The sequence below is a fragment of the Tenrec ecaudatus genome, chromosome 2, assembly GCF_050624435.1.
Source record: "Tenrec ecaudatus isolate mTenEca1 chromosome 2, mTenEca1.hap1, whole genome shotgun sequence".
In the NCBI taxonomy this organism is placed as follows: Eukaryota; Metazoa; Chordata; class Mammalia; order Afrosoricida; family Tenrecidae; genus Tenrec; species Tenrec ecaudatus.
This window is the reverse complement of record NC_134531.1, coordinates 133,759,661-133,781,915: the sequence shown is the minus strand read 5'-3', so window position 1 is coordinate 133,781,915 and position 22,255 is coordinate 133,759,661. Positions and strand designations below refer to the sequence as shown.

At 43.3% G+C, this 22,255-nt stretch overlaps 1 protein-coding gene across 2 annotated transcripts in view; it reads right to left on the bottom strand.

The window, feature by feature from the left end:
• Positions 1-22,255, bottom strand: part of SLC27A6 (solute carrier family 27 member 6) — an 87,515-nt gene that overhangs the window by 28,946 nt on the left and 36,314 nt on the right. For both annotated transcript variants that reach the window (XM_075543097.1, XM_075543098.1), the window contains one exon: positions 19,132-19,256. In XM_075543097.1, coding sequence (XP_075399212.1) covers positions 19,132-19,256 — 125 coding nt within the window. The remainder of the gene's footprint in view (positions 1-19,131; positions 19,257-22,255) is intronic.

Below are 22,255 nucleotides of genomic sequence, written 5' to 3'. Positions count from 1 at the left end.
TACAAAATTTACAAGGTAAAAAACAAAACAAATTAAAAAAAGACTAAACAAAAAGATAGCAAATATTAAAAGAAAAATTGCTAGTAGTTCAAGGTCAGTTCGTTGGCCTTTAGGAGTGTTTTCTAGGTGTAGCTTGTGAGGCACCACGTCCTGGCCCGGAAGACCATCCTTTATACTCCCTCGGGATCCCTTTGCTCTGCTTCCTCCACTGCTCCATTGCATGCCCTCGGTGTTTGCCTCAGTGTGGCGGGGTCAGCTCAGTCGCCCATCCCCCATTGTGTCTCAGGTGCTGTCCTGTGTAGGGCCATGTGTTGGTGCAGGATGTCGCATCTCGTGGTGTGGTCAGCTGAATGGTCCTCTCTGTATGATGGGCCCTTCTAGCTGGTCTATCGACCTTGGGCTTGGTGGACCCAGGTGTACTCCACTATGTCCTTTCTCCTTCTTTTGTTTCAGCTTCTTTCTGAATGTGGTGTGGTGGGTCAGTTCCTTTCCCACTCCAGATGAGCTATTTTTGTTTTCTGTGGTATTCCCTTCGAGTGTGGGGGTCGGCCTAATTCTGGTTTGGGCCGGCTTGTCGTCCAGCCTCTTTGTGTAGACCTCTGTACTTTGCGTTGCCCTCCTTGTTTGGTGTGTCGTGTTGGGGTCCGTATGCATGTTCTAGATATGTGGTGACACAACCGATACTCTCCCCCGAGTGGGTTAGTACCCTGCGCCCCCACCCCCATACCATCCATTCGGATTCTCCCCCTCCCTGTTCTCCCTCTCCCTACCCCACTACTCCTTTATGCTGGGCTCTCATGTACCTCCCTAGGTGTGGCCTGCCCTGCCTCCAACTATCTATGCTTCCTCCCGTTTATTGTGGGATGGATATTTATTCTTCTATTTCTGTCATGCTGATTGTACTTACCTCAGGGGACTCATGTTGTACCTGTCCCTTTGGGTCTGGCTTACCTCGCTTAACATAATTCCTTCCAGCTCTTCCCATGAAATAACGTGTTTCATGTGCTCATCGGTGCTTTTCAGTGCTGCATAATACTCCATTGTGTGTATGTGCCAAAGTTTGCTAATCCACTCGTCTATCGATGGAAACTTAGGCTGTTTCCAAGTCTTTGCTATTGTGAATTGTGCCGCAATAAACATTGGAGCGCATATGACTGGTCGTGTTTTATTTGCTGCTTCAACCGGGTATATGCCCAGTAGAGGGATGGCTGGGTCATAAGGTAGATCAATTTCCATTTTCTTTAGGTATCGCCAGATTGCTTTCCACAGTGGCTGTACAAATCAGCACGACCACCAGCAGTGGAGGAGGGTTCCTACTTCACCACAGCCCCTCCAACACTTGTTGCTCTCTGATTTATTGATCTAGGCTAGCCTCAGGTGTGTTAGGTGGTATCTCATGGTTGTTTTGATTTGCATTTCTCTTATGGCAAGGGACTTCGAGCACTTTCTCATATGTTTATTGGCCATATTGATCTCCTCTCTAGTGAAAGTTCTTCTCATTTCTTTTGCCCACTTCCTTAGGGGGTTAACTGTTTTCCTCTTTTTGCAGGTCACGATGGTGTTGTAGATTTTAGTAATGAGCCCTTTGTCTGACGTGTCATTACTAAAAATCTTCTCCCAGTCTGTGGGTTGCCTTGTCACCCTCTTGGCGAAGTCTTTCGAGGTGCACAGGTGTTTTATTCTTATTAGATCCCATTTGTCAATTTCCAGTTCACCTGTGTGTGTCCCCTTCCCTGTTGCAGTGAGCCTATGTGCTCCCTGGGCCAGTGCTCTGAGATTAGTCCTGATTCCCTCCTTAATGGTCCTGATGGTTTGGGGTTTGACTTCTAGATCTGTGATCCACCTTGAGTGTATTCTTGTGCATGGGGTAAGGTAGACGTCTTGCTTCAACTTTCTACATGTGGATATCCATTGTTTCCAGCACCACTTATTAAAGAGGGCATCTGCTTCCCACTTGACGTTTTTGGGACCCTTGTCGAAGATCAGTTGTCTATATGCTGATGATTTTACTCCTGGGCTTTCTATTCTTTTGCACTGGTCTGAGTGTCTATCATTGTGCCAGTACCATGCTGTTTTGACCACTGTAGCTGTGTAGTAGGCATTAAAATCAGGTAGGGCGAGTCCTCCAATTGTGTCCTTCTTCTTGAGGAGTTCTCTGCTAATTCTGGGTTTATTCCCTCTCCATATGAAGTTGGTGGTCAGTTTTTCCAATTCTTTGAAGAAGGTTGATGGTAATTGGATTGGTATAGCATTGAACTTGTAGAGTGCTTTAGGAAGTACTGTCATCTTTACTATGTTCAGCCTACCTAACCATGAGCAGGGGAGGGTCATCCATTTGTGAAGGTCACTTTTGGTTTCCTGTAATAGGGTTTTATAGTTATGCTTATAAAGGTCTTTAGTATTTTTTTAAAAATATATTCCTAGGTATTTCAGTTTGTTCTTGGCTACTGTGAAGGGTACTTCCCTCGTAATCGCCTCTTCCATGGCCCTGTCCGATGTGTATAGAAACCCTACCGACTTCTGTTTATTGATCTTGTATCCTGCTACTCTTCCGTATTCCTCTATTGCTGTAAGTATTCCAACTGTGGAGTTTTGGGGGTCTTCAATGTATAGGATCATGTCATCTGCAAATAACGATAGTTTCACCTCCTCCTCTCCCAACTGGATCCCTTTGATGTCCTTCCGCTGTCTTATGTTGTTAGCCAGAACCTCCAAAATGATATTGAATAGAAGAGGGGACAGGGGGCATCCTTGTCTTGTACCCTTTTTCAGTGGGATTGTTCTTGTCTTTTCTCCATTGACTATGATGTTGGCTGTTGTTCTTTCATAGATAGCTTGTATGAGCTTGAGGAACTTACCTTCCAATCCTATCTTCATGAGTGTTTTGATTAGGAATGGGTGCTGGATGTTGTCAAATGCTTTTTCTGCATCTATGGATATTATCATATGGTTTTTATCCTTTTTCTTCTCGATGTGGTGTATGATATTGATGGATTTTCGGATGTTAAACCATCCCGGCATCGCTGGGATGAATCCTATTTGGTCGTGGTGGATGATATGTTTGATGTTCCTTTGTATTCTATTGGCCAATATTTTGTTAAGGATTTTTGCATCTACGTTCATTAGAGATATTGGTCTATAATTCTCTACACCTGTGGGGTCTTTTCCCTGTTTGGGTATCAAAGTAATGCTGGCTTCGTAAAATGAGTTTGGGAGCTTGCCGTTCTTTTCTATGTTATGGAGCACTTTGTGGAGGATCGGTGTCAGCTCTTCCCTGAATGTTTGGTAAAATTCTGCTGTGTAGCCATCTGGCCCTGGGGCCTTTTTCCTTGGTAGGTTTTTGATGACACTCTCTATTTCTTCCTTCTCTATGGGTTTGTTGAGGTTCTTGATCTCTATCTCAGATAATCTAGGGATAGATTGTTTTTCTAAATATTTATCCATGTCTTCCAGGTTTCTGAATTCATTAGAATACAAACCTTCATAGTACTTTGTGATTATCCTTTTTATCTCATTGGGGTCTGTTGTTATTGCCCCCGATTCATTCCTCATCCTGGCTATTGATGTTTGCTCCTTTCTATCTTTGATAAGCTTTGCCAGAGGAGTGTCAATTTTATTAATTCGTTCATAAAACCAGCTTCTAGTTGTTAATCCTTTGCATTGTTCTTTTGTCTTCCCACTGGTTTAACTCCGCCCTGATTTTTATTATTTCTTTTCTCTTGCTATTGGAGGGGTAGTTCTATTGACTCTGTTCTAGTTGGAGGTTTTGTGTTAACATATCTGTCATACGCCTTTCTTCTTTTTTCATATATGCATTCAGTGATATCAAGCTACCTCTGATAACTACCTTTGCAGTGTCCCATAAGTTTTGATATGTTGTATGCTCGTTCTCATTAGTTTCTAGAAACTTCCTGATATCCTCTCTGATCTGGACCTTAACCTATTCATGTTGCAGGAGATCGTTGTTTATTCTCCAATTGGTGGCCCTTGCTTTTCTGGGTGCCCTCCTATTAATCTCCAGCTTTATGGCATGGTGGTCTGAGAAAGAAGTCTGGATAATATCTATGTGTTTGAATTTACTCAGGCTGGCCTTGTGTCCCAGCATGTGATCTATTCTTGAGAAAGATCTGTGTAGATTGGAGAAGAATGTGAAACCTTTTGCTTTTGGATGAAAGGCTCTATAAATGTCTATCATGAGGGCAACAAATGTGCTTTACACAATTGATGTATGTATGGACTGTGATAAAAGATGTATGAGCCCCCAATAAAATGATTTAAAACAAAAAAAAATGTCTATCAGGCCCTGTTGCCTAATTACATTGTTTAGCTCTCTGGCCTCTTTGCTGAGCTTCTTTCCCTGTCACCTGTCTTTCTCTGATAGTGGAGTGTTGAAGTCCCCCACTATTATTATTGTTTCCGTGATTTCTTCTGTCATTTTTTTAATAGTTTGTTTGACGAAATTTGCCGCGCCATTATTAGGTGCATAAATATTCAGTATGCTAAGTGCTTCCTGGATTACTGAGCCTTTGAGCATTATGTAGTGTCCCTCTTTGTCGCTTTTTATGTTTTGGATCTTGAAATCCATTTTGTCGGAGATTAAGATAGCCACTCCTGCCTTCTTGGAGTTACCATTTGCTTGGTAAACTTTCTGCCAGCCCTTTATTCTCAGCATATGCTTGTCTGCTTGCTTAAGGTGTGTCTCTTGCAGGCAGCAGATTGATGGGTTATGTTTTCTAATCCAGTCCTCCAGCCTCTTTCTTTTAATGTATGAATTGAGCCCATTTGTATTCAGAGTGATTATTACTATCTCTGGCTTCATGGTTGCCATATTCTGTTTTGTGTTTGGGGTCTTTGCCTATCTTCCTTCATATCAGTGTGCTGCCTTTGAGTGGAAGGTTTCTATCCTGTCCTCTTTTCCATCTGAGACCCTGTTGTCCTGGTACGTGTTGTTGGCATGTTGGCTTCTAGATGGAGATGGGCTATATGGTGGTCTCCTGGTGGTTCTAGTTGGAGCTTGATCTTCTGGCCATAGTGAGTCAGCCAGTATGTTCTGCAGGGTCGGGTGACTTGCAGTATATTTTTTGAGTTCTTCCTAGTCCTGGAAGACCCTTATCTTACCCTCTATCTTAATGGATAACTTGGCAGGGTATAGGATTCTGGGGGAGGCATTTTTATCTTTCATTTTTTGGAAGATGTTGCTCCATTCTCTCCTCCTCTTCATGGTTTCAGCTGATAAGTCTGAGCATATTCTTACCTGCGCTCCTTTGTAAGTGACTGTCTTCCTTTCTCTTGATGCTCGTAAAATTTTCTCTTTTTCCTCTAAGTTGGATAATTTTACAATTATATGTCTTGGCGTGTTCTTCTTGGTGTTTAGCTTAGCCGGCGTCCTCTCTGCTTCCTGTATGAGAGTTGGATACTCCTTTGTTAGGTTGGGAAACTTTTCTTCCAGAAATTCCTTTGCTATCTTGGCAGTCGATTTGTGTGTTATGTTGTGTTCCGGTAGACCGATTATTCGAATATTATTCCTCTTCTTAGCATCTGTCATTGATCTCAGGCTGTCTTCTGTTTCTTTAATTTTCCTATCTGATTGTTTTTCTCGCTTGCTTCGTTTGGTTTGAGCGTCCTCGAGTTCACTGATACGGTTCTCAGCCTCCTCAAGCCTAGATGTAGCTTCTGTGACCTTTTGTGTGGCCTCTGCTACCTCCTCTGTTAGTTTCTGCAGTTCCTTTTGGTGGGTAGAATTCATCCCCTCTATTGTGGACTTCATCCCCTCTATTGTGCATTTCATCCCCTCTATTGTTGCATCCTTATTTTGGTTTGCTTCTCTTAGCTCCTGTATTACTGCAAGCAGAGTTCTGAAGATTTCCTTTTGTGACTGATCTATATCTGTTTCTTCTATGAGTGACGTTAGGTCTGTTAAAGTGCCTCATTTCTCTGATTTTTTTGTTGGGAGTGATGTGGTCTGTTGATTTTTCCTTGATCCTTTCATAGGCCCCATGCTTCTGGGAGACAGGAGTAACTTTATCTATGTTGTTGTTAAGGATTCTTTCAGGCGATTGCCTATGACCTACTGTAAGGGTGGGTCAGACTGCTGTGTAGACCGAGTTCCCCGTCGGGCTGGTGACCCGCAGTGCCGAGATGTTTCAGCAGCTGGAGTGGGGCCTGGGGCCTCAGTGAGTGCCCTCAGGCTGCTTTGACCAGGTGTGACAAGGTACCCTTAGCAGCCCCCTTTATGAGGAAGGGGGTTAGTAATAAAAAGGATGTAAAAGGTTAATGATATAAAAATAGTTTTTAACATAATATTGGGCAGAGGAAGAAAAAATTGGGGGGAGAGGGAAGAGAATCTATAATAGAAGAGGCACAAGCTGTGATACTAGTAGAGGTGGAAGGAGAAGAAAGAAAAGAGAGAGAAAGAGAATCTATAGAAAAGGGGCAGAAGAGAAGTACAAGCATTAATGAAAAAGTAGGAAGGAAGGTGAGAGAGAATACAGCACAGAAAGTAAAAGAAAGGGAAGAAGGAGTAAAAAACAAAACAAACAAAAAACACAAAAAAAGCAACAACAACAAAAAAAGAAAAAAAACCAACAGAAAAAAACCTATGCTAGAAGGAGGATGTGTAGATGTGAATGTCTGAAAATTTCCCCCTTTCCCTCTAAGCGCTGGTGATGCCTAATAGAGCGCAGAGGTGGCTGAGTTCGTATTGTCCCACGATGTGGTGCTGATCTATGTGTTGTTGGGAATGCTCTTCAGCTCAGCAAGCCCTCCCAGGTCCGGCTGCTCCCCACTGGCGGTCCTCGTGCTCTAGTTGGGAAGTGCTAGGGCAGCTAAGGGTACTGTGTGGAGGCTCAGGCCACTGTGCTGTCTCCTGGGGTGGCTGGGGTGGGCTGCGGCAGGCTTAGGGCTGGCACTGGGGACCCCACAGGGCCCCCAGGTGGTGAGAGCTGGCTGGAGCTCACCGACGGCTCCTCAGGGGCTGCAAAGCTGAGTCCCAGGCTCTGCTGCAGGTGGAATGTTTGATCTTCCCGGGCTGTGAGCGGGCGCGGGGAGGCCCCTCAGACAGCTGCGCAGACAGCGGTGTGACACTGCAGGGGACAATGGTGCTCGCCCTCTGCCTCGCTCTGAGCTCAGAACCGAGCGGACAGTAGCGGCTTGGCGCGAAACCGCAGGGGGCAATGGCGCCCGTCCTCCGCTCAGGCTCAGAGTCGCGGCCGCCGGGGTCCCCGCAGCACCCTGTGGAGGGCACCTACTCTTGTGCCTGGCGCCGGGAGGGGCCCTTGGCGGTCAGACTCAGCAGGGTCCAGGACAGGCACGGGTTGGGCTATGGCTCCCGTTGGCGGGAAGTGATCAGCGCAGGGTCCCGGCTGGGAGTGGAGCTGGCGCTAGGCTGCCGGGGGTGGGCGGGTGTGAGCGGCCGGCGCATGGAGGGCCGGTGGAGAGGTCCGCGGCAGCGGTGCGGGTGGATGGTCCCCCGTGGGGGTCGCCAGACAACCCGCGGGTCCGCTCCCTGATGCTTGGATGAATGGAGGGAGGGACGCGGGCCCGAGGGCAGATCGCTGCCCTGCGGGGAGAGGGGAACTGCGGGAGAGGAAAGCCTCTCTCCTAGTGGGGATCCGCGAGTGGGCCGCTGGAGTAGGGGAGCGTGTGACCTGCTGCGCCTGTCTAGACAGGGCAGGCAAGAGACTCTGGGCTGGGGCCCGGTTTGGGGATGGAGCCTAGGCCAGTCGCCAGTGAGCTCGTGGCAGCTTAGTGACCAGAGATGTCCCACGAGTCCGGTCCTCTTTCACCTAGACCCCTGCTCAGGACAAATATGTGGGGTGGGACTGAGGTGCTGTCCCAGGTGGATATTTCACTCACCAGACTCCTACTGTTCAGCTACCTGGTCACCAAACCCGCTTTGTTTGGAGGAGCTCTCAGAGTATGCGGGTGTCCCCGTCAGCCATCTTCATGGACCCCCTGGGGGACACTTTAAAACGGTCTAGATTTCTCAAGGGAACAATGTGGTCCAATTTTTAGGATATCTGATTAATAACGTGTAATGAATAGTGGCAACGTCCCCAGGTGCTTTGAAAAGTCTTTTATAATGGGAACCTAGTGTAACCACCCTTTTTCTCAGCCCCCCACAGAACATAGACTAGGCCTTGAGCATGTCAAAATGTTAGTATTCTGCCATTTATCACATATATCCATCATGTAAGTTGCTACCTTATTAACTGGGTAGCATGTTTTGTGCTCTAGATTTTTTAAGCTCTGGATTTCTCCATAAAATTATATACTCGAATGTTTTTACTTGAATGTCTCATTCACATTACCAAGTCAATCATTTCGGCAAATTTAATGTTCATTTCTCAAACCTCAGTGTTCCTTATATCATAAATGTTTCCTAATTTACGCTGATGTTAGAAGCTCCATGATGGACGAACGTTCTCCTCCAGGGCCCAACAAGACCCTGTTCTATGCACTAGCATAACCACTACCCCCTTTTCTTCCCATCACCAGGCTTTGCAATCCCTCAGACCCTCGGTTTGCAGTTTCTTTTGTCTGAACTACAAGCTACATTTCTTTGGTGGCTCACTCCCCCTGCTCTTTCAGCTTGTCAGCTCCCTGACCATTGGTCCAGGGAGCTCTTCATGACTGCTCAGTGACAACAGAGTTCCACTTCCACTAGCCATCACTTTCCACCAAAGCACCTGGATTGTTTCTTCAGAACACATACTACCTTTAATGACTTTTCTCTGTATGTTCTTATTTTCCTTTTTCTTATCTAGAATGCAAAGGTTATGAATAGAGGGGTCTGATTTCTTTTCTCTGGCCTTGTATACCCATCACCTCCAAGAGTATTTGAATTAGTGACATAATTCAATCCTGTTCCTACACAGACTAGAAGGATGGCTAATTGGTGGCTTTTGCTCAGTTATTGTTGTTGTGGGTGCTACTGAGTGGGTTCTGACTCATAAGTGACACCCATGAAAGAACAGAACACTGCCAGGTCTGTGCCATTGTCACAGTGGCTGCATGCTTGAGCCCATTGCTGTGGCCTCTGTTTTACATCGAGATATTTAAAGGAAAGAAGCTCTCCAGCAGAAGCCCGTCAGAGGGCCTCTGACGCTCTTTTCCCATTTGCTTCGCCGATCCACATAGTACAACATCACATCAAAGAACTGCAGAACCATATCCAACCAGCAATAGCATGATGTGCTTCAGCAACGTCAAACATTGGAGAGGACAGGAAGTCAGGAATCGCCACTTCCTTCATTTCCCAAGAAGGGAACTATTGCCCCATCTCTTGGGATTAGGGTACTTTTTTTAGGACAGTGTAGCTGTGAGCAGTTTCTAGAGGCACATCCAGTCTGTTTGCCAAGGCACATTTTGCCATTGGACGTCAGAAAAAAGAGAAGACAGGGGAAAGAAAGGGATGGAGTGTATGTTTAAGTAGGCAAAGATACTGCTAGGTGGATTTTATTTAACCTAACATAAACATTCAATTCAGACAGGACTTTTTGCCTATCGGTAAGTCTCCTTTAGATTGGCATACTACTTACTGTGACATTAACACATATCTGGCTTTGCTTAGGAAACATGTGGTTTTGTTTTCCCTTTTTTTTTTTTAAGACTTCTTTCCATAAATGTTGACGGGACATCCAATCACGTCCTATGAGACACTAAATTTTAATTCTTTGAGGGTGAGGACTCTGGCCTTGTTCTACGGTTGGCTGCCATGGAGCCCAGCCCTGTACTGTCTGTCCAGAAGACATCTCCCCTCAAGGGAAGTTCACTGGAAGGAATACAGGCTTTCAAAAAAGTAAGATGGCCTTGAAGAAGTAGATAATGTAGCAGAACTACTTCTTTATCTTTTTTCTAATCTCTGAAGCCAGGACGGTTTATCTTGGTTTTGTACAAAATCAACAAGGAGAGTATATAACATAATGTATCTTTGCATTAAAAACAAAAACAGAGAGAACAACATGGCTGGCCCCACTATGAGAAATTATGCCAATCAGTGACTAAGGGCAATACAGGGGACTGCACCGGAGAAACAGTGTGGGAATTGCACCTGACCTGATCCCACCACACCAAGGCAAATCACTGGGGGAGTGCAGCAGAACAGCAAGGGAATGGAGTGGCAAGGTCCCCAGGGAATGCTGAAAGTGGACTTTGAGGCCAGGGCATGGTGCCCCAACAGACTGGACTGGAAAACACTCCTAAGGGCCAGCAAACGATCCCTGAACTAACTATAAGCTTTTCTCTTGTGAACTGTTTTGTTCTGTTCTTTGTCAATGGTTTGTTTTTGTTGTTTTGTTGTCTGGTTGTATACTGTTGCTTTGTTTTCCTCTGTCTTGTTTTCGTGCATGTTAGTGTGTCCACAGGTCTGTCTGAATAGGACAGGCGGGATGAACTATCTGGAGGAAAAACAATGGGACCGACAGTTCCGGGGGGACTTGGGGTGGGGGATAAGGGGGGTAAGGAAGTGGTGTTAACAAGCACAGGGACAAGGGAAAAACATGGGACCCAAAATGGTTGAGAGGGGGGAGTGGCAGGCCTGGTGGGGAATGTTCAAGGGTAAGGTTGCTTAGAGAAGAGGTATACTCTAGCCCAGGTGGCGACGAAGCATGGTAGTAGGGCAGGAGGAAAGTCAAGGGAGATGGAGGAAAGGGCTAGGAGTCAAAGGGCATTCATGGAGGTCTAGACAAAGACATGTACATGCAAATATATATAGGAGGATGGAGAAATAGATCTATGTGTCTATATTTATAGGTTAAGTATTAAGGTGGCGGAAGGACCTTGGGCCTCTACTCAAACACTCCCTCAATGCATGAATACTTTCTTTTATTAAATTGGAACTCTATGATGCTCACTCTCCCGACACAACTGCTGGAGCCAAAGGCGGTGTACAAGTAAATGCGGTGAAGAAAGCTGATGGTGCCCGGCTATCAAAAGCGATAGTGTCTGGGGTCTTAAAGGCTTGAAGGTGAACAAGCGGCCATCTAGCTCAGAAGCAAAGAAGCCCACATGGAAGAAGCACACTGGACAGTGTGATCACGAGGTGCCAAGGGGCCAGGTATAAGGCATCATGCAAAAAAAAAAAAAAAAGATATATGTGTGTGAGTATGTATGTGTATATATGTGTATATGTATGTATGTATGTGTACATATATATACCATATTAAATGAAGGGGGAAGTGCAGAGTGGAGACCCAAGGCCCAAGTGTCGGCCAATGGAGATCCCCTCATAGAGGGGTTTAGGAGAGGAGATGGGTTAATTAGGGTGTGAGGTAGTACCGATGAAGAACACAGCTTTCCCCCAGATCCTGGATGCTTCCTCCCCCCAACTACCATGATCCGAATTCTACCTTGCAGGGCTGGATAGGGCAGAGGCTGTACACTGGTACATATGAGGGCTGGAGAAACAGGGAATCCAGGGTGGATGATACCTTCAGGACCAAGGGTGTGAGGGACGATGCTGGGAGAGTGGAGGGTGAGTGGGTTGGAAAGGGGGAACTGATTACAAGGATCCACATGTGACCTCTTCCCTGAGAGAGGGACAGCAGAGAAGGGGTGGGAGGGGATACTCCGGATAGGGCAAGATATGACAAAATAACTATGTATAAATTACCAAGGGCACGTGAGGGAGGTGGGAGAGGGGTGGGAGGGGAAAAAAAAGAGGACCTGATGCAAAGGGCTTAAGTGGAGAGCAAATGCTTTGAGAATGATTGGGGCAGGGAATGTATGGATGTGCTTTATACAATTGATGTGATAAGAGTTGTATGAGTCCCTAATAAAATGTAAAAAAAGAAGAGAGGAGAAAAAAAAGTGATTAGGGCAAAGAATGTACAGATGTGCTTTATACAATTGATGTATGTATATGTATGGACTGTGATAAGAATTGTATGAGCCCCTAATAAATTGTTTTAAAAAAACAGACAAGGAAACTATTTCCCTCTCCCCTCCTCGATTTGCCTCAAGGCAAATACTTAGAGATTATCTCACAAACCATTTTTTTCCCCTTAAGAAGAATTAGCTAAGAGCTTAAGTGTTTGCAGTTATCTTGATTAACAAAAGCAGTCAGGAATTCTATTTTCAATTCTCAGGTCTCAGATTCACTGCACCCTTACTCCCCCAAAGTAGCGCAAACCCAAGACAGTGAGGTGGAAAGGAAAGCATTCATAGAAAACATAACTGGTTGGGAGAAGGGAGACAGTGGTTGGTAAAAGATAGGAAAATGATAATAATTTTTATAATTTATCAAGGGGTCACAAGGGTGGGAGGTGGGCAGGGAGGGGAGAAAAGACCAAGGGCTCAAATAGGAAATGTTTAGAAAATGATGATGACAACATAGGTACGAATATGCTTCATACAATTGATGTATGGAATGCTATAAGAGCTGTAAGATCCCCAATAAATTGATCATATATGTATACACATATATAGCTATTATATATATATATAGTTGTTAATAGTTTTAATTTAGAAGGTGAGAGTTCCAACAGAGAAGGTACTAAGTCCCCAGAGGTTGAGTAAAAGACACAGAACAGAAATATTTCCAGGGGAATACAGCTAGAAAATTACCCAAATTTGCCAGCAGTCTCAACAAAGCAAATTAAAAGGATACATTTGTTTCTACTCTTTAAAAAAAGACATGAAGTCAAGGTTTTCCCATGTAAACAAACAAACAAACAGATGTCCTTTATTCAAACAAAATATGAAAGGATTTTAAAAAGTTCATGGAAAAATAAAAGAAAAAGAAAATGGATTTTTCCAAGAACCGTTTAAAGCATCTTTGTATGATTAAGAGACCTGGGCCATATTTGACTGTCCCAAGAGCTGCATGTGTGTTTTCCGGCACTCTCTTCAGGGAGCTGGATGGAAGTTCTGTTGTGTTAGGTGCTGTTCCGTCTATGCACAGTGACACTCTGTCCAACAGCACGGTGCTGGGCCCATGCCCTTCTCACAACTACTCTTGCATCTGAGCCCACTGCTGCAGTCACCGCGTCAGGGGCCTTCCTGGTTGTCATGAGCCCGCCGCATTGCCAACCTGATGTCCTCCGGCCAGGCCTGGCCTGGCCGGACATGTTCCCAGTACACGAGACACAGCCTCCCCATCCTTGCCTCTAAGGGGCATTCTGGCTGTACTTTTTGTTCTTTGGTTTCTTCTTTTGGAAGTCCATGGTGCTCTCAATATTCTTTGTTAACATCATAGTTAAATAGCATAATTTTTTTTGATATTCCTTATTCAATTTCCAACTTTCATTACCTCAATTGAAAATATCATGACTTGGGTGAAGCACACCCTAGGCCTCAAAGTGACATCTTTGCTTTTCAACACTCTCACAAGGCCTTCGGCAGCAGATTAACCCCGTGCAAACTGTCTTTTAATCCCAAGTGCTGCTTCCATGAGTATTGACTGTGGAGCCAAACAAGACAAAATCCTTCGTGACTTCAATCATTTCTCCGTTTATCATGACTGGTCTAGTTGTGTAATCTTGGTCTTCTTTACATGAGTTGGAATCGATACTGAAGCCTGCAATCCTTGATCTTCATCAGTAGGTTCATAGGGTCTTCCTCACTTTCAGCAAGCCAAGTTGTGTCATCTGTATATTGGTTGTTGCTAATTAGCCTTTCGCCAACCCTGATGCCACATTCTGCTTTATACAATCCAGCTTCTCTGATGATTTGCTCCGCATGCACACTGAATAAGTATGGTAACAGGATACAACCCTGAGGCACAACTTGTCTGATTTTAAACCACCCAGTGTACCCTTGTTCTGTTCATACAACTGAATCTTTGTGTTAGTCTGGGTTGACTAGAGAAACAAATTCACAGATATTCATATGGGTAAAAGAAAGAGCTTTATACAAAGAGTAATTGTATGTTATGAAAACATCCCAGCCCACTTCAGATCAAGTCCATAAGTGCGACATTACACTATATGTTTGATACCAGTCTATAAAATCCTCTTCAGACTCATGCAACACATGCAATGACTCCGAATTCCGGAAGATCACAGGCCAGTGAGTGCAGTCTTCTGGATCCAGTGGTGGTGGAAGCATCTCTGTGCTAATTTTGGTCTCCATGTGGCTCCTCCAGTTCCAGGACTCTGGCTCCATCAGCATAGCTCCACGTGGATTGTCAACAGGAATGTCTCACAGGGAGAGTCTGTGTTCAGCCTCCTGGGAGGAAGTTGTGGGTTCCCAGAATCCTCAGGAGAAAGACATGCCCACAAAAAGGCAAGGTTGGCTATGATTTGATTGACAGGCTAGACTGAACCCCTTCCCTCATGTTGACAGGAGATTACGTAACTGCCACAGTCTTGATCCATATGAGCGCAACATAGTGTTCTGAATTTTCCATTCTTCTCCCAGTTTAATGGCTTCTTAAAATCTAACAAACACAAGTAAACTGCTTTCTGGTATTCTCTGCTTTTGGCCAAGATTCATCTGACCTCCGCAAGGATAGTTCTTTTCTGCATTCTTTTCTGAACCTCTGGGAATTTCCTGTCAAACCATTGTTGGGTGATCTTCAGTAAAATTTTATTTGCATGTGATATCAATGATATTGTTCAATAATTTGAGCGTTCGGTTGGGTCCTCTTTCTTTGAAATGGGCACACAGATGGATCTCAAGTCAGCTTGCCAAATAACTATCTTACAGATTTCTTGGCATAGATGTGAGAGTGCTTCCAGTGCTTCATCAGCTTGTTGAAACATCTCAATGACTAGTCCATCAATTCCTGAAGCCTTGTTATTGGCTAATGCATTCAGTACAGCTTCGGTGTCTTTCTTCAGTACCATTGGTTGGTGTTCTTATGCTACCTCTTGAAATGGCTGAAAGCGCATTAGGTTTTTTTTGATACAGTGATTCTGGATTCTTTCCATCTTCTTTTGATGCGTCTTGCATTGTCCAATACTTTGCCCATAGAATCTTTCAATATTTAAATTCTAGGCTTTAATTTTTCCCTGGGTTCTTTCAGTTTAAGACATGCGAAGAATGTTCTTCTTTTTTGATTTTCTCACTCTGGTTCTTTGCAAATTTCATTACAATATTTGACTTTGTCTTCTCAAATTTTCTACTCAGCTCGTTGACTTCATCATTTCTTCCATTTGACTTAGCTACTCTATGATCAAAAGCAAGTATCAGAACCCTTTCTTACTTTCCTGTCTTTTTCATGACCGTTTGCTTTCTTCACGTGCTCTTGATGTCCTCCCACAGCTCACCAGTCTTCTGTCAGTGCTCAGTTCATTGAACCTATTTTTGAAATGAAGGTGGGATATCCTCATGGTTGTATTTTGGCTCTTTACTGCTTGTTTTGATCATCTTTAACTCCAACCTGAATTTACATAAGAGAAATCGATGGTCTGGGCCCCAGTAGGCTTCTGGGCTGGTTTTACTTGCTGATACTGAGATTTCCCATCATGTCTTTCCACACATGTAGTCCATTTGTGTATTCCATCTGGAGAAATCCATATGTATAGTTGCCACTTATTTTGTTGAAAAAAGCTCTGTGTGAAGAAGGTACTGATCTAGTGAGTTTCCATCGCGTGATCTCCAGTTTCTTTTCTATCAAAGACCATATTCTGCAGCAACTCTTCCTTCCCCTTTGCGTCCAACTTTTGCATTCCCACCACCGACAATTACCAATGCATCTTGATTCCATGTTGGATCCTTTCAGACTGAGGACTGTGGCAGAAATCTCCCCTTCTGCATCACTCACTTTAGCACTTGGTGAACAAATGTGACTCACAATTGTTTTGACCAAATTTCCTTCTATGGGGATGGACATCCTCTCACAGACAACACTGCACTTCAAGATAAATCCTGAAATGTCCGTTTGACTATGAATGGAATGCCATCCTCTTGATTGTGTAATCAGTGGCATAATAAGCCATATGATTTCCTGGATCAAAATGGCCAGTATCAGTCCATTTCAGCTCAGTAATGCCTAGACTATCACCTGTTATATCTTCCATTTTTAATGACTTCTAATTTTCCTAGATTCATATTTCACACCTTCTAAGTTCTGGTTAGTAATTGTTTGAAGCTGTTTCTTCTCATTTTGAAATGCCCAGAAGCAAATAAAGCTTCAAAAGCTTTCCTCCCACCGACTAGACTCCCTTGTCCTCATTACGGTCAACTCTACTTTGAGAAGGTAGCTCTTCCTCAGTCACGTTTTGAGTGTCTCCTGGCCTGGAGGGCTCATCTTCAGGCGCTATCGTCCCTGACAATGTTCTGCTTTGATTCGTGAGGTTTCTCATGAATGGAAAGTGTTTCAATGTTATTTATAGGGTGATCAGCTGCTAATTTCTCAGAAATAGACAGTATATTCCTTCTTCTTTGTCTGCTTTTAGTCTGAGATATCTGCTAAACTTGTTTACTTTATGTGACCCTGCTACTATTTGAAACATCAGTGACATACATCCAACATCACAGCAACACAGAAGCAAACTGACAGGAAAATGGGGGGGAAGGAAGTTCCAGAGCTCCATGAAGTATCATTGGAAGCCAGTATGCTTAAAGGACAGAGTACTGATAAGTGGCTCGTGATAGGAACATTCTAACATTGCTGATGTGTTGCTTAAGCCAATTTGGAGAACAATCTGGAAATAGGCCATACAAAATAAAAAAAGATATTCATATCTTTTGAATATTTACAACCATGTCTGAGACCTTCCTTGGCTACCACACATAAGGATAATGTGGATGCATTTTTAAGTTATACAATTTTAGAAAAATAACCTATGCATTCAGGCATGGTATTTTCTGATCAAATTACTTTGTAAGAGCTGATATAGCTAGTGAAGGATAAGAAGAAATAGATATAGAATGGTGAAATATGTTATTAACAAGTATCTATGATGCCTGTAATGAGCTCTGGTGGGGTAATGGGTTACATGTTGGGCAGCTGCCTGCAAGATCAACAGTTTGAACCCACCAGCAGCTCTGTAAGAGAAAGAGGAGGCTTTCTGTTCCCATAAAGATTTACAGCCGTGAAACCCATAGCAGAAGTTCCAGTCTCTTTTATAGGGTAGCTAAGAGTCAGAATTGACTTGATGGCAGTGAGTTTGGATTTGGGGGGGCTCTTTTTGTACTATGTCTTTAGGGTCCCTTTTGGTACAAAGGGAAGCATCCATTGAAATCCCCAGGGTGCACAGTTCGACTTTCCCACACATAATGCTGCCATGAGTCAGAGGCAACTCTACGGTACTGCTATTGGCACTGACATTTTGCCCTAGACCAAACTACTATGGTCATGAAACTTTTTCTGAAGGTGGCTTTTGCTTTATCAGAGAGGATGTTCCCATGCAAACTTAGTCCAGATTACTAAATAATATGATGAAATCTAGCAGGGGAAATATGCGAAACTGTAGCATTATAATGGTTCTTCTAGGGCTCTTCAGTAAGACTACAAGCTTTAATATTGGGCCAAGTCTCCCTGAAGAGGTGATTAAATGTCCTGTCTTGGCTAAGGTCTCGGGAACCCTCAGTGATTTGAACCATTCCGGATGCAAAAGGTACCCAAATGGCTTTTGGCACAAGGCAGTGAGTCAGGACCCGCATGGAGGTCTTTCCACACTAAACTCCGCGTTCAAAGTACACGAAAGCATATTATCCGCCTGATCATGCAATGTCCTCTTTCTTAGAGCATGCGCATTCTCTCTACAATATCAGATATTTCATAGCTTCCCATGTAAATGTAGAGTTATGCATTGGGCTGTGATCCCAAAGGTTGACAGTTTGAAACCACCAGCCAGGTCCATGGGAGCCTGGAGGGGCTTTCTACTCCTGTAAATAGTTCCAGTCTCGGAAACTCATGGAGGCAGTTCTACCTGTCCTTTAGGGTCGCTATGAGTCTGCATGGACTCAATGGAATCGAGAGGTTATTCTTAGAACTGCCACTGGTAATCCCAGGGGTGTCACTAACAGAAAGGTAGGTGACTGGAACCCGACAAGTGGCCCTTGGAAGAAATGCCTAATAATTTGCTTCTAAAAGTCACAACTCTGAAAAATAGATTGTACTGACCCACGAAGTCAGCATGGACAGAATGGAAAAGATTTTTGTTTTATGTTTATTTAGTGCTGTGGGTTACTAAAAGAAGGTTGCGTGTGTAGAGGGACTTTTTGACAGTGGACAAAAGAATCTATACCCCAAGCTGGAATTTTACTGCCACTGAGTAGATGCCGACTCACGGCAACTCATAGGACATTGGAGCACTGCCTGGTGAGTACCAAGACGGCTCCTCTTTGTGGGTGTGAAAAGTCCATCTTTCTCTCGGTAGAGCTACCGGTGCTTTGAATGGCGGAGGGTGAGGACTGAAGCACAGTGTGGAACCATTACACCACCAGGGCCCCCCTACACTGCACCTGTGCTGACACAGATGATGCCTGAGGCCCAGGGGAAGGTGAGTCACATCACATCCCGCTGCCCTGCCCCAGTGGGATGCACCTTCTGTGTCCACGCTAGAAGGGCTTGATGGTGATTTTGTTAAAGAAAGACAAGCATTTGGAGAGACACAGGCGACCAGGGAAAGGAAAATAACTGCAGCAAAATACAGACGTGAACACAGAGCAAGTTCGGAGAGTTCCAACTCCTGCTGCCTGTCTGCTTTACAGAGGGAGGCAATCTATCAAAAGTCGATGAAAGCCACAGTTTGGGGCCAGCAAACAAGGGAAGATCAAAGTCACATTTCATTTTGAGTTTGTAAAACAAAACAAAAGGCTATCTAATGTAATCCTTATTTTGTTTAAAAGACAAAGCAAAAGCACAATAAATGTCACATATCCCTTTCTAAGTGTTTAGAGACACTTTGCTCTAGCCTAGAGTAGAGAGCCTAATAGGTATCTATTTCCTCATCGGAGGTTTTTCATTCCTCTCAAGGGGAAGTGGACGAAGCGTTGGTTCTGGTCCGCATCGCCGCAAAACAAATCACAGTGGTACATGCCCCGCTACCTCCCTCTCATTTTCTCTGACTGGGTTCATACTGATTTTGAATTGTGGTATTTCATACCTCCCTCGAATCCAGGTTTAAGCTGTTTTCAGGAAAAAGTTGAGTCTAAGCACATGAATAAAACTGATTTTTTTCTTTCGCAAGATATTTTTCTCTCTGAAACATCCTTTTCTCTGGTACTGGTCACTCTTACCTTCGGTTGTTTACACAGGTAGCGACAAAGCTCTCCAATATACTGAAATGCAGTCACGTTATACTTCTTGCAGTCCACCCAAAACTGGCTTGCTGAGAATTTCTTCTTTAACACACAAGTGGCACCTATAAAAAACAGAAACGTAGACACTGGGGAAAAATTCAAAGGCAGAAAAGATCTGCAAGAAAGAACAGCAAATAACTGACCAAACAGCCCACAGAATTACAAGAAAAGATTTACCATGTTCCTAAATCACTAAACAACAGATAACTAACACTGATGTGTAATTTAATTTGGTGAAAATGTATCCTTTAAATTGAATAAACCTCTCATTTATTTCCTTTGGGGCCAATACAGTGACCTTTCTTGCTAAATGTACTTGCCTTTAATCCAACAAATAATTATTTTAATTTCCATGGTGGCTTAAAGGCACATAATTCTTCCAACACTTCTAAGACAATTTCTAAGACTGATTATTAGAATGAGTTAAAATGAATCAGATACTAAATATTTAGGGTTGCTATTTTCACGATCCATTTAATTTTTATAAATTTCGACCAGACCACATGTGCTGACCAATTAGTTTCATTATTTCACATAAACCTGCAAAGAGACAGTTTCTAATTCTCTCCAATGCCATAACAAGTGCTGTTGTCTGCTGTTAAGTTGCTTCCAATTCACAAAGATCTTAAAGGACAGACTAAAGTTTCCCCATATGGTTTCTTAGGCTAAAATCTTTATGGGAACGCAGTGTCACCTCTTCTCTCCTGTGAAAGCCGGAGTGGCCACTGGGTTAGACATGCTGTTCTTTCAGTTAGTAGCTGCGCACACGCGACCCTGACCCACCGCACATAGGCTGTGCTCCTTGGCAGAGCAACCAGTCACTGATTCTACAGTTTCACGTGTTCAGTCAATGTATTACAAGGAATATAGTGACTACTGTGTGCCAAATACTGCTTTGCAAGCTTTACAAGGCAGTGTTTTAGCTCGTCATTTCCCTGTCCACAATGAAGAGGAGGGACGGCTCATTTTCCTTGCTTAGTTATGAAACTGTCGGTAGAATAGTCCTTCTTTGATTAGGTCATGAACCTCTTAAGAAAAAACTAAAGAAATCATCTCACTTAGCTTAAGAATACTATCTGAGTTGCTTTGACCTAATTTTGTTCAAATTTATATACTATAATTCTACTTGATGTGTGTGGGAGGGTTATCAAATTCTAAAATTTAAAGCAGCCCTTGGAAATGTTTCCATATGTGAAATGTTGACTCACATGAAATATTATTTCTACTACATCTAGATGTCATTTATATGCCAGAACATATAAATGTCACCTCACAATTAGCATTTTGTAATTTTGGTCCACTCTATAGTAGTGTCTACGCTATATGCAGAAAAGATAACTAAATATCCTTTAGAATAGTAGACCCAATTTTCCCCCAATACTTCTTGTAATATTTGGCTACTATTCTCCGTGGTGAGCAATAAACCCAGGTTGCTGTGCCAATGGCTTATTCCAAGTTGTTGTAATCATATATCTAACAGGGCACTTGCAGGCCCCACACTATCACCTTCTAGAAGAGTTTGTAAGAATACTAAGATTGCTTGTTGTTTTCAACATGTTTAATACAATTGGGGGGTATTCCACACTGAAAAAGAGAATTGGAGATAAGTATACTTCTAAAGGCTGATTATATTCCCTTTTCTTTTCACTTCTGGAAATAAAAATGGTGCCAATAGAAAACTTATCTTGGAGTTTATTTTCAAGCAAACAAAGAAAAGCCTAATATTATCTGAATATTATCTGAATTTCTAATGTGAAAACAATTCTTTCTGACAAAGATTCTAAATGAATTATGTCCACGTTATAGAGCTTGATTTATTTACTTCGAAGACATGCAGTTGTCAATGAATATATCCCTGGACGTGTATCCAACACAAAGTATGCTGCTCAAAAAGGAGTGTGTCTTTGAAGCTGAGTGTTGATGCCCTCTTTACAGAGACCCGGGCAACAATCTATCTTCACCTCATGAAGATAGCGAGTGAGGAACGAGACATATAATTGATGTTCATGCACCAGCTATGTTCTTTGACATGATAAAGCCACTCTGCTCATATTACCTTCGTGGTCCACTTTAATATGGCAATGAAAGACCAACTATTGATGCTAATGAATTGGTTAAGTATTTAATTTCCATTAACAACAAAAATAACAAAACTTAGGGATTCCCTCCCTCTATCGTCGTGACATAAACACTGCCAGGGAATGCCTTTCAAGAAGACACATCTGCCACAGTTTGGGATGCTTTCCTATCAACAGCCAGGCGGAGTCTTTGGATCTGTAATTATATCCACATGCTATATGCCCTCTCCTGTGTGTGCACATCTCTCTGTTTACTATGTTCTCTTTAGCTCAGATGTGATTACATTTAGAATCCATAGTACTTGGGTATAATCTTTTTTTTCCCCCTGGCTTTAACAAACAGAAATTTATTTTCTTTTTCTTCTTTTTAAAAAAATCATTTTATTAGGGGCTCATACAGCTCATCACAATCCATACATACATCCATTGTGTCAAACACATTGTACATATGTTGTCATCATCATTTTCAAAACATTTTCTTTCTACTTCAGTCCTTGGTATCAGCTCATTTTCTCCCTCCCTCGTGAACCCATGATAACTTTTTTTTTTCAATAGCTTACACTGACCGATGGCTCCTCTCACCCACTTTTTGGTTGTCCCTCCTCCTGGGAGGAGGTTATATGTAGATCATTGTGATCAGTTCCCCTTTTCTGCTCCCACCTTCCCCTTACCCTCCTGCTATTGATAATCTCATTATTAGTCCTGAGGGGTTTATCTGTCCTGGAATCCCTGTGTTTCCAGCTCTTATTTGTACCTGTGTGCATCTGTGTGTATGCTCTTGTCTAGCTGGATTTGTAAGGTAGAATTGAGGTCATGATTGGGGGTGGGGGGGAGGAAGCATTAAAGAACTAGAGGAGATTTGTAGGCTTCATCAGTGCTATACTGCACCCTGACTGCCTCATCTCTTCCTTGTGACCCTTCTCTAAGGGGATGTCCAATTGTCTACAGATGGCCACTGGGTCTTCACTCTGCACTCCCCTTCA